Here is a 13,356-nt window from a genome sequence, read left to right as displayed (position 1 = left end):
AAAAAAGGGAAAAGACTCAAATCAATAGAATTAGAAATGAATAAGGGGAAGTGACAACTGGCACTGCAGAAATACAAAGGATCATGAGAGATTACTACAAGCAACTATATGCCAATAAAATGGACAACCTGGAAGAAATGTACAAATTCTTAGAAAAGAACAACCTTCTGAGACTGAACCAGGAAGAAATAGAAAATATAAACAGACCAGTCACAAGCACTGAAATTGAAACTGTGATTAAAAATCTTCCAACAAACAAAAGCCCAGGACCAGATGGCTTCACAGGCGAATTCTATCAAATATTTAGAAAAGAGCTAACACCTATCCTTCTCAAAATCTTCCAAAATATAGCAGAGGGAGGAACACTCCCAAACTCATTCTACGAGACCACCATCACCCAGATACCAAAACCAGACAAAGATGTCACACAAAAAAGAAAACAACAGGCCAATATCACTGATGAACATAGATGCAAAAATCCTCAACAAAATACTAGCAAACAGTATCCAACAACACATTAAAAGGATCATACACCATGATCAAGTGGGGTTTATCCCAGGAATGTAATGATTCTTCAATATACGCAAATCAATCAGTGTGATACACTGTATTAACAAATTGAAGGAGAAAAGCCATATGATCATCTCAATAGATGCAGAAAAAGCTTTTGACAAAATTAAACACCCATTTATGATAAAAACCCTTCAGAAAGTAGGCATAGAGGGAACCTGCCTCAACATAATAAAGGCCATATATGACAAACCTACAGCCAACATCGTTCTCAGTGGTGAAAAACTGAAACCATTTTCACTATGATCAGGAGGAAGACAAGGTTGCCCACTCTCACCACTATTATTCAACATAGTTTTGGAAGTTTTGACCACAGCAATCAGAGACAAAAAATAAATAAAAGGAATCCAAATTGTAGAACAAGAAATAAAACTGTCACCTTTTGCAGGTGACGTGATAGTATACATAGAGAATCCTAAAAATGCTACCAGAAAACTACTAGAGCTAATCAATGAATTTGGTGAAGTGGCAGGATATAAAATTAATGCACAGAAATCTCTTGCATTCCTATACACTAATGATGACAAATCTGAAAGAGAAATTAAGGAAACAGTCCCATTTACCATTGCAAAAAAAAGAATAAAATACCTAGGAATAAACCTATCAAAGGAGACGAAAGACCTGTATACAGAAAACTATATAAGACACTGATGAAAGAAATTAAAGATGATACAAACAGATGGAGAGATATACCATGTTCTTGAATTGGAAGAATCAACGTTGTGAAAATGACTATACTACCCAAAGCAATCTACAGATTCAATGCAATCCCTATCAAACTACCAATGGCATTTTTCACAGAACTAGAACAAAAATTGCACAATTTGTATGGAAACACAAAAGACCCCGAATATCCAAACAATCTTGAGAAAGAAAAATGGAGCTGGAGGAATCAGGCTCCCTGACTTGAGACTATACTACAAATCTACAGTAATCAAGACAGTATGGTACTGGCACAAAAAACAGAAATATAGATGAATAGGACAGAAAGCCCAGAGGTAAACCCCCGCACATATGGTCACCTTATCTTTGATAAAGGAGGCAAGAATATACAATGGAGAAAAGGCAGCCTCTTCAATAAGTGGTGCTGGGAAAACTGGACAGCTACATGTAAAAGAATGAAATTAGAACACTCCCTAATACCATACACAAAAATAAACTCAAAATGGATTAAAGACCTAAATGTAAGGCCAGATACTATCAAACTCTTAGAGGAAAACATAGACAGAACACTCTATGACATAAATCACAGCAAGATCCTTTTTGACCCACCTCCTAGAGAAATGGAAATAAAAACAAAAATAAACAAATGGGACCCAGTGAAACTTAAAAGCTTTTTCACAGCAAAGGAACCCATAAACAAGATGAAAAGACAACACTCAAGAGTGGGAGAAAATAGTTGCAAATGAAGCAACTGACAAAGGATTTATCTCCAAAATATACAAGTAGCTCATGCAGCTCAATATCAAAAAAACAAACAACCCAATCCAAAAATTGGCAGAAGACCTAAATCGACATTTCTCCAAAGAAGGTATACAGATTGCCAACAAACACATGAAAGGATGCTCAACATCACTAATCGTTAGGGAAATGCAAATCAAAACTACAATGAGTTATCACCTCACACCAGTCAGAATGGCCATCATCAAAAAATCTACAGACAATAAATGCTGGAGAGGGTGTGGAGAGAAGGGAACCCTCTTGCACTGTTGGTGGGAGTGTAAATTGATACAGTCCCTATGGAGAACAGTATGGAGTTTCCTTAAAAAACTAAAAATAAAACTGCCATACGACCCAGCAATCCCACTACTGGGCATATACCCTGAGAAACCATAATTCAAAAAGAGTCATGTGCCACAATGTTCATTGCAGCTGTATTTACAATAGCCAAGACATGGAAGCATCCTAAGTGTCCATCGACAGATGAATGTATAAAGAAGATGTGGCACATATATACAGTGGAATATTACTCAGCCATAAAAAGAAATGAAATTGAGTTATTTGTAGTGAGGTGCATGGACCTAGAGTCAATCATACAGTGTGAAGTAAGTCAGTAAGAGAAAAACAAATACCGTATGCTAAAACATATATATGGAATCTAAAAAAGAAAAAAAGGTTCTGAAGAACCTAGGGGCAGGACAGGAATAAAAACGCAGACATAGAGAACGGACTTGAGGACACAGGAAGGGGGAAGGGTAGACTGGGACGAAGTGAGAAAGAGGCATGGACATATATACACTACCAAATGTAAAATAGATAGCTAGTGGGAAGCAGCTGCATAGCACAGGGAGATCAGCTCAGTGCTTTGTGACCACCTAGAGGGGTGGGATAGGGAGGGTGGAAGGGAGACGCAAGAAGAAGGGGATATGGGGATATGTATACATATAGCTGATTCACTTTGTTATACAGCAGAAACTAACACAACATTGTAAAGCAATTATACTACAATAAAGATGTTAAAAAAAATAACTACCAAAAATATACAGTCTTGAAAAGTGAGATAACTCAAAGGCTTGAGGTCATAATATATCAATAATAATAATAATAATAATCTATGTGTATAGCACTATATAAATTACAAAATGCTTTAACTATACATTGATTTCCATTGTAGTAAATGCTGAGGAAAAGGTACCATTTTCTAGGTAAGCAAGCAGACTTAGAAAATTTTAGTAACTAGTCTATGATACCATGATATCTTCTTTTACACAAAATATTGAGAAAAGAAGAAGTAAGTACAGGTGTTATAAATCCATGTCCAGGCCTCTTTCCCGTGTGACCTCTGCCTCTTCTAAGCTTTAAATGACGTAATGAGTTTGTTCATTTATTCATACATTCATTCAACAACTATTTATTGCACAACCTCTGTGTGCCAGTCATTATGCTGGGCACTGTGGATGCTGTGATGGACCAGACATATGCTCTGCCTTCACAGCAAGCTTGCCATCTGGCAAAGGACAGAGGCACGTCATCCACACTAGTCATTAAGAATGAGTGAGGTGTGTGCGACAACAGCAGGATAATAGCAGGCTGTGGGAGCACAGGAGAAAAGGATCTCACCAAATCACAGGTCAGGAGAGGCTTCCCAGAGGAATTGATCTTTACATCCCCAAGGGTAAGTACCAGTTGATGGAATGAAGAGAGTTCCCAGCTAAAAATAAAGCTTGTGTGGAGATGCTTCTGAGGGAGAGGTGACCCTAGATCAGATCCAGAATAGGGATAACCCAGAGGATTTACATATTTAAGTTAGTGTATGCCTTCCTACTATTGGCCTACTTAGAGACATCATCAATTCACCCTTCCTTCCCATCCATCCATCCATCCATCCGTCCATCCATCCATCCATCCATAGTAGGTGCTAAGATGTTTATTGAGTTAATTAATTTTTTAAACTTTTCTCAAGAGACCCAGTATGTGCCAGGCACTGTGCCTAGTGATGGAGAGGGCATAAAGGTACACAAGACATCATCCCAGCTGACGTGAAGCTTAAGTGTTAATTGAAGAGATAAACCCGTGCACATATTACCGTAATACAAGCTCGATAGAACGGGTGTCCTAAAAGATGCCCTAAGAAGTTACCACACACTGGACGTGGGGATAGTACACGGAGGGAAATCTAAGTTTCGGTGATAACGTTAACAGATCAACATCAGACTCAACATTCTCCACCTTTTTCATGTGTCTGTTTGATTATTTATTCTGTTTTTTTTTATTTTCTGAAATTTGTTCTTCCATAGATTCTGTGGCGACAGCATCCGGACCACTACTAGTAGAAGTTGCCAAAACTCCTGGTGCCAGCCTTGGTGTGGCCCTGACTACCTCGATGTGCTGTAACAAACAGGTCATTGTCATAGACAAAATCAAATCTGCAAGTATCGCAGACAGGTGAGTGTCGTAGAAAGTGCCTACTCTTCAAAACTGCATGTGTGTTAAAATATGTAGAGATATATTTATATGTGTATATACATGCACATATGTAATACCTACACATATACACACACAGTAAAGAGCTCTTCTACCAGTTTATGCAAGCTTCATATACAAAACAAGTTACTGTTCTAGCGCTTAAAAATTCACCTACCTTATCAGCCACCCCATCATGTAATGTTGCTTCACCCAAATGTTTGGTGTGGCCTTTAGAAATGGGAAAAAAAGTCAAGCAACTCAGCATATTTACCTACTGTGTCCTAGGGTAATAGCCCGTTTTTGGTTTAGGGTAGCTAAGCAGATCTTTATTATGTGAACAGTTAATCCTGCCACCATACAATCTTATTCCTTTTTTCTGAAATAAATAAAACAACATTCTTAAAATGATACAATCTTGAAAGAAAGGCCCTCTACCGTCATAGTATGTTAGTCTTACGGTTTCACCATTTTCAAGGGTCCCCGACAACATCATTCATTCCCATGACAATAAAAACGCAAGACTTTTATCCTGAACTCTTCTTCCTAATTAGTATTTTAGACTTACAAGAAGGGGAAAAAAAGACTACCTTACCACCTAATAAATTATTTCACAGCTTCTGGTAAGAAAACCCCCAGCTCATAGCTGAAGCACTCCAAGTGCATCCACGTGGAATTTTATTTTTAGATCACTTGAAATGCTTTTGTCTTGAGAAGTAGACCCTGGTCACCTTGGAAATGTTTAAATCTATTGGGCTGGCCGAAACGTTCATCTGGGTTTTTCCATAAGATCTTACAAAAAAACCTGAACGGACTTTTTGGCCAACCCAATACTTGACTACCCAATCTCCCTTCATGTTTCCAGCCCTCTTCTGCCCAGGCCCTGGCCCTGCCTGGGGAACCTCTGACTCCGATGCACCTGTGGCCACCCCTGTAGTGGTCAATCTACAGCTCCACTGTGCTGTTACCTACATTCAGCCCTTTAACAGTAATGGCCATTGACCCACGGGTACTCTCCCATTCAAAGGTGCAGGATGCTTTCATTTTCTCCCTGTTTCTTTCCCATTTCGCAGCAGGTAAGCAGTTTAAGCAGCTGTCCACTTGACTGGTACCTCGGGATGCTGACTGCTGTGTTTGCTGTTCTCAACTCATCCAGTAGCCAGTCTCTTGAGTTCAGCAAGATGTAGCAGCCAGCCCCTCCCCCATCCCAGCTACTCCCGTGCTCCACTCCCCACGAAGGCCTCCTCTGACTACTCTTTGACTTCTGCATAATTTCCATCATCATCAAGAGCTTTTGTACTAATAATTGTTTTGTTTAACTCCAGAAGAACAAAATAAAACAGAGTAATCAAGCACTGGTGATCTGGGAGCTTGAGTGAGACAATTCTGAGCAAGCACTGGCTGAATCTTTCCCCAAGTTATTGCCACTAACGCAGAAAATAGTTGTAAATGACCCTATTCCCATTCTGTGAGTCACATCTTAACATTCTGAATGTTTACCAACTCACAGATATAAAAACCTATGAGGAAAAATCATAGAAAAAAGTCAAGGGGAAATATTTTCCTGTTCTTCCCTCCTTCCTGCTCACTTCCCCTCAACTTGCAGCATCACCACCCCCTAAATAATATATTTTTTATGAAGGACAAAAGAAAAACATCTCCTTGAGTTTTTCTCTATATTCTACAAGGTTTTACATTCCTCTTCTTATCCAAGGAACTTAACATCTGAGAGGTGGTGTTTCCTATAACATCCAAACGATTCCTTTTTTTTCTTAAGTAAGTGAAAACTGTGTGAAGTTTTAACTATGAGGACGTGAAAGTTGGAATCCAGGGAGGCCGGCACGCCATTGTAGTGAGACTTTCTCCCTTCCGTAGATGTGGTGCTCTGCATGTGGGCGATCACATCCTGTCCATTGACGGGACCAGCATGGAGTACTGTACGCTCGCAGAAGCAACCCAGTTCCTGGCCAACGCCACCGACCAGGTCAAGCTTGAGATTCTTCCCCATCATCAGACCCGCCTGGCCCTGAAGGGACCTGACCATGGTGAGAGGATCCATCTGGATAAATCTCTGTTGTCCTCCCCTTGCAATGATTGCTTCTCCAGCAGAGTTAGAAAGCAGGGAGACGCTGAGTTTAATTCTGCCTCTGTCATTTCTTTTCAAAACAACAGGTGATCTTTGTTTACCCTTCATCTTCCAAATCCCTTTTCCTAAGCCACAGGTATTTTACTTGAAACCCCCAAATTGAGGAAAGAAACGTTGTTTGAAATAGAATTTTCAGGCTTGTACTATTTGATTTTTTTTTTTTAAAGCCTTTGGTGCAAATTGAGTGTGGAGAGAAGGGAAATAATTTGACTTCTTGTTATTCATATTGAATTTCCACTCTGCTTAAAGGACAGTAAAGGCAAATAGTAAAGCTCCCAGTTTTCAAAACTAAAGTGGGTATCATGCCAGACCCTTCAAATATTGGGGGAGGTGGGTGGGAAGAGTTGCATGAGGGATGACTTTCTCTAGATTTTGTCTGTTCGCCAGAGTAGTTTTTTTCTTAGGATGGAGAACAACCTTTCTGACCAAATATTTCTCCTGGGAGTATCAGAATATTTCACTACAGTTATGCAGTAACAAGTGTCAGCTGAGGGAATCTGCATTTTCACTGTCTTGAAGCTCACAGATCTGCTCGCTGAACATTTATATACCATCCCACCTAGGCATCTTTAAATAAAACCCAGTGCAAGAAAAAGGACTTTGAGCCCAAAATCAAATGAAGAAAGACTCTCCAGTGAGGTCTTTGTTCCAACCCTCCTCCCTCCTTTTCCTTAAACCAAGCACCCTCCATTTTTATTCTTTGAAACCAATTCCTCGAAGCCTCACTAATACTATCAGGGTTCCCTAAAGGCGAAGAACACATTTCTGTATGTTTAGTTAGCAAGAGAAGAATTTTCTCTGGAACCGAAATTTTGCTTATGAGGAGGTCATTTGTATCCTATGTCTCCAACCTTCTAAAACACACTGCACTTTTCCACAGTTTGGGAAAAAAAGAGGTACCAAATAATTTTCATACTGAATGAATCAGCTGGATGCAACCTTTTTTAATTAAATGGAGCTTAGACAGCCCTGGAGCTAATGAAAACCTCCAGTACAGCATTCTCTTTATCAGATTTTAATTTTACACATTGGAGTTGGAGAAATGAGGCAGCCGAGGCAGTTTATGAAATTCTGCCTCATATGAATGGAAACGATAAGGGGGTGCAGTTCATGGGAACGTTCCCTTCCCGTCAAGGGGCCATGCGGGCCTTTCCCGCTCACTGGCTGAGAAGGGAGATTTCTAAAATCATTAAGTTTCTTCTAAATTAATCTGAAGTCGCCACTGGATTTGGAGCACAGTGGGCACAACAGTGCACACTGCCTAGTGCTTTTTCAGCATGAGATTTTGCCTGGTAAATTCTGGTATCAATGAATCAGGAAAGTGAACAGACCCTATAAAAATTTCATTGTCTTCAGCAACCTCATTTTTCCCACCTTTTATTTGCCCTGTATACAAATCATAAATAGTTCAAATAGTTTCCACTCATGAAATATTAAATATTTTTACCTGCCAAGACAGTCCGAGAAGATGAATTTATATACTAAAATGGATGGAGACCAAAAATTAATTTTTCTTTTCTTCACTGTGGAAAACCTGACATCATTTGTGATTTTGCAGGGGGGTAAAGGGCTGGTCATTTTAGTAATTCTAGCTTCTGTTTTTGACCCTGTCATCCACTTTTGTTGAAAATTGTTCACCATCTTCTTTATCTAACATACAGACATCTCCCTACATTTTACATTAAAATCAGACTTCTATTTCCAAGAAGAAATTTAATTAAACATAATTAAATCCCCATTAATCCTCATAAATGTGATTGTGTTTATAATTCTCAAACTTCTGTTTTGGTATGTAGTGGTGTTGTTTTGCATAGGTTTACCCTTTTACTACAAGAAAGTTCTGGTTATTTTTTCAAAATCTCTGATCCCTAAACAGCCTGTCTCTCATCCCATAGGTGGATGGAGATATAACATTTCCCAGATTTTGCTTAGCAACAAAGCATTCAGGAAAATATAGCATTCAGGGAAATATAGAAATGGGCACATCAACCAGGAATAGATTAACTGTGCCTTTTGCTGGGAAGTAGCAACATTCAAAAAGCCAACAAGAATGAGTTTTTTAAAGACCTCAGAAATTGTTCCCACTGAGGGTCTTTGGGAGACATAGTCATGACTGGAGGAAACTTTGTAAAAGAGTTTGGAAAAGAAAATGTGAGCAGAGTCATGAGGTTCTATATACATTCAGTACCAGGAGGACTTCCATTTCTGAGCCCCAGGAGCAACCACCAGAGTAGCTGTTGCCTACACCCTTGGACTCCTGGACAGGACAAGAGGGTACAGTTAGAGAAGTGAACAAACAGAAGTACCTTCCATATCAGATACCTCAAGATTTCAACAGCGATGTCACCTTGGAATGATAGGAAAAACGTTATATTTTCCTTGCTGTTTATCTGTAACAAAGGACTTAGGAACACACATAGGAAGAGGCAGTAGAGTATGGTGGCTGAGGGCAGCAACTCAGAGTCAGACTTTCAGCACTTTAATTCTGGCTCCACCACTTGGGAACTTAGCAAGTTACCCAACTTTTCTATACCTCAGTTTCTTCATCTGTAAAATGGGTATTATAATAATACCTACCTTATAGGTATATCGTGAGTATTATCTGAGATAATCCATGTAAAAGCACTTAGCACAGTGCCTGGTATATAGCGAGTACTCAGTGAAAGCTGACTGTTATTATGGGGACCATTAAATGGGAGAATATACATGAATGTTTTTTGCAATATGAAAGAGCATGCCAAAAATGTACCATCTAGGGCTTCCCTAGTGGCGCAGTGGTTGAGAGTCCGCCTGCCGATGCAGGGGACACGGGTTCGTGCCCCGGTCCAGGAGGATCCCACGTGCTGCAGAGCAGCTGGGCCTGTGAGCCAGGGCCGCTGAGCCTACATGTCCGGAGCCTGTGCTCCACAGCGGGAGAGGCCACAATGGTGAGAGGCCTGCGTACCACAAAAAAAAAAAAAGCACCATCTAATTTTTAAACTAAAATACTTGCCTAACATATGAGTATTAAGTACACCACCATAAAACAGAAGAGATTTACAGTGCACGTTCAAAATAGGCTATAGCTGTCTTCTCTGGCCTACATTGTTTGTTGAACACCTTTTGCCTTCATTATCCATGGCATGCAGTTTTTTGCATTATCGAATATAATTTTTGTCTCAATTATTTTATGTGTATGAAGATTTAGTCCCCAGTAGTAGTTCAAAGTCGAAGTAAATGTTATGACCTACATTTAACCTGCCTGCGACAAGTGGCACAGTGCCAGGCATACAATAGGTGCTCAATAGCTTTCTTATTGTGTTATCAATTGGGCTTGACGGTAATCAAAAATGCCCAGTAATTTTCAAAGCACTCCATAAAGAACTGGGTTGAAAAGTGAGTGTAGAATTCTGAAGTTCACTCACTGTACCTCATTTGACAATATTTTACAGAGCTCAGTAGAATGGCTGTGGGTAGATTAGCCAGACCCAGCAATGACTGCATCTTGCTAAAAAGTCTTCTGGTACACCCTAAAGTGGAATGCAGACGGTGAAAGAGAATCCATCAGGGACTTCCTGGGCAGTGCTCTTTATCCCAAGGAAACTGCTGCTGCAGTGTGGACAGTGTGGACATGGACCTCCTGTTCCTTCATGCATGCATCCATTCACTCATTCATTCACTCATTCATCAGTCATTATATACCAGACACTGTTCTAGTTGCCATGATACATCTAGTGAGCAAGACAAGCAAAGTGATTCCTAGTCTCATGGAATTTACATTCCAGTATAGAGGGACAAACATTAAAAGTATATTAAATAAATAAAGCCATTTCAGACAGTAATAAGTGGTATGAAGAACATAAAACAGCAGTGGGATAGCATGGATGGGAGAGGGCAGCTACTTCATCCAAGGAGGTCAGAACAACTCTGAGGTGGTGGTACCTGAGCTGAGACCTGAATGATAGCAAGAAGCCAGCCATGAAAACAAGGGGGAGAAGAATATTAGAGGTAGGAAAACAGGAAGTGCAAATGCCCTGAGGCAGGAAGCAGCCTGGCTTGTTCTAGGACAAGACAAAAGACCAACATGGCTGAGACAGACAGTGATGAGGAGAGTGCTAGGGGATGAGGCTGGAGAGAGAAGGAGGACGCACTTTTTTTTTTTTGCGGTACGCGGGCCTCTCACTGTCGTGGCCTCTCCCGTTGCGGAGCACAGGCTCCGGACGCGCAGGCTCAGCGGCCATGGCTCACGGACCCAGACGCTCCGCGGCACGTGGGATCTTCGTGCCCCCTGCACCGGCAGGCAGACTCTCAACCACTGCGCCACCAGGGAAGCCCAGGACTCACTTTTGATTCTGTTTGTAATTGTAACCCATTGAAGTACCTTAAATGGGAGTTACATGATCTAACTTATATATTTGAAAGATCATTCCGTATTGTGGATACAGAGATGAACCAGGGAGCCAAGTCTGAAGATGAGGAAGTGATCTAGGTGAAGGAGATGGTGGCTTGAAAGTAGAATAGCGGAGAGGGAGATGGAACCCAGACTAGAAACAGCAGCGGATAGAAGGAAAGGGCCAGATGGTTTAGGGTTACAAAATTATGGTGGCCAGAAAAGTGTGCTGCCGATTCCTGAAATATTCTCTAAACTTAAGTGCCCGATGAGTGAAATCTGTTGAGTGAGAGATACATCTATTTCCTTTAAAAATGATTCATTGGCAAGTAGATAGAAAGTAGACAGAATCAATGCTATTAATAAAGGGTCACTGGATTTTATTCTGTGTACGAGCGTCATGCTAAGCACCTTAGGTACTTCTCACAGTTGGCCTGTGCAGTAGATGCTTCCATGATCTCCACTCGACATATGAGGAAACTGAGGCCTCGTAACTGGCCAGGGTCACATACAGAAGATGGGCTGGAGCCGGAACAGAAACTCAGCTTGGCCTCAGCCCATGGTGATCTGTCCACACTAGTGCTTTTGTTCCATTTACTGTCTCATTCCAGAAAGGCTGTGAAGTGGCCAGTGAGACTGATATCACGGATGGTATAATCTAAACTCTTAGGTAAATAACCCTCCTTTAAATACTTACAGAGTATTTGACCTCACTACATGAATAGATACTGCAAAGTCATTCACATGTAAGGCATCTAACCTTAGAATCGTAACAGTAGGAGATAAAAGTTCATATTTTATTTTTCATTTTTTAAGATACTTAAATGAAAAATTTCATGTCAATATAGTAACAAACATAAAAGTGCTCGTATTTCCGAACACTGGGTAGAAAATCAAATCTAAACAATATTGAAATTAGAATGGAAATATGATACACAATTTTTTGAAAATAAAGGGGACACCAGAATTTTGAAATTGACTTTATTAAAATTTCATGGCATCTTAAGGAAATATAAAGTATTTGAAATACTTTAATAATTAAATATCTCTTTCAAATGTAAACACATCTTTTAAAAATACCCCCAAAATTATAAAATATATTGAGACTTTTATCTTCTGATTAGAGTATAAATAAGATCCTGATAATGATAAATGATTAGAGTGGTTTATTGTTGAGAAAAATCAAGTTCAAGTGATGAATAGTAGTGTAATTAAAATGTCACAGCAGTAAATTGTGATGTGTGACTAGTAAACCCCTTGAATCAGGAGCCAGTGTGATTTATCGTTCCTTCTTTCCTTTTTCTCAAAACAAGTGCTACTAACTGGCCGAGATTTGCAAATCTTTAATCACTAATCTTGTGCCATAGATCTTTGTGGGGTTGACTTTTAAGTTTAAAAAAAAATGTTTTTAATCTCTGCTGTGAAGCACAGGGGGAGATTAGAAATGGATTCAATAGTCATCTTAAAAGGAGAAAAAAATGGGCTGGGGAAAGACGTGCATTATTCTTGCGAAGATGAAAAGTTGCCATCCCTGATGTTGATCATCAGTTTTGCTGACCACTAAGAAAAGGGCAAAGTCAATATTTTTTTTTTTTTTTTTGCAAGCAGCTTTCATTGTTTTGTTACACTTTTTATTTGTGCAATGCAAGTTACTTTTTCCTCTTTTTTTTTTTTTTGGTTCTTTGTTTGTTTGTTTGTTTTTATTTCTCATCATCACTTCATATGGGCAGTGAAAATTCAGAGGAGCGACAGGCAACCTCCCTGGGATCCCTGGGCCAGCGACCACTGCAGTCTTCACACCTACCATCACTATAATACGTACCACCCAGACCATTGCAGAGCGCCAGCCCTGACATTCACGAAAGCACCTCCTCCAAACAGCCCTCGTAATGTTCCAGGCTTTCGCCTCCTGGTCTTTTACTTAAATTATATTCTTCTCACCCCTTCCTCATCTGATTCATACCATTTTTGGTTTCATGGGTGTGGTGTGCTTTTCTTTATGTAGTAGCAACTTAACATTTCTGTCATCTCTTAAGTCCTTCTTTTCCATCAGAAAGCATTTGTTGTTAGGAAAGGACGTAAAGGTTCCGAATGCTTTCTGTGTGGTCAGGAAATACCAATGCAGAATAGTATATACAGTACAGTGTTCTCAGACCTTATTTGTGTATGTGGAGCCACTTGTGAAATTCATGTCAGAAAATATCTGAAAATGAGGTTATGTATTTGGTGCATTGAATTGTTGTTTATGGAGAAACTTGTTTTAATGTTTACTTTTTTGTCTAAAGCAAAATTCATAGAGCCTCTCCGTGTTGCATTATACTTATGAAGATCAGTGCTGCTCCTCAGGCATTTCCGGGCCCTTGTAACT

General features: G+C 39.8%; 1 protein-coding gene across 1 annotated transcript in view; it reads left to right on the top strand.

Annotated features, from left to right (window-relative positions):
* GRIP1 (glutamate receptor interacting protein 1) overlaps positions 1 to 13,356 on the top strand; it is a 266,616-nt gene that overhangs the window by 157,884 nt on the left and 95,376 nt on the right. The window contains 3 exon segments of the mRNA XM_089919997.1: positions 4,308 to 4,455; positions 6,349 to 6,518; positions 12,719 to 12,874. Of these exon segments, the coding sequence (XP_089776123.1) occupies positions 4,308 to 4,455; positions 6,349 to 6,518; positions 12,719 to 12,874 (474 nt within the window).

The sequence above is a fragment of the Delphinapterus leucas genome, chromosome 11 (assembly GCF_059928025.1).
Source record: "Delphinapterus leucas isolate spDelLeu-1000000601 "Yukka" chromosome 11, BTC_Dleu_Yukka2, whole genome shotgun sequence".
Classification (NCBI taxonomy): domain Eukaryota; kingdom Metazoa; phylum Chordata; class Mammalia; order Artiodactyla; family Monodontidae; genus Delphinapterus; species Delphinapterus leucas.
This window is presented reverse-complemented; position numbering and strand designations above follow the sequence as displayed.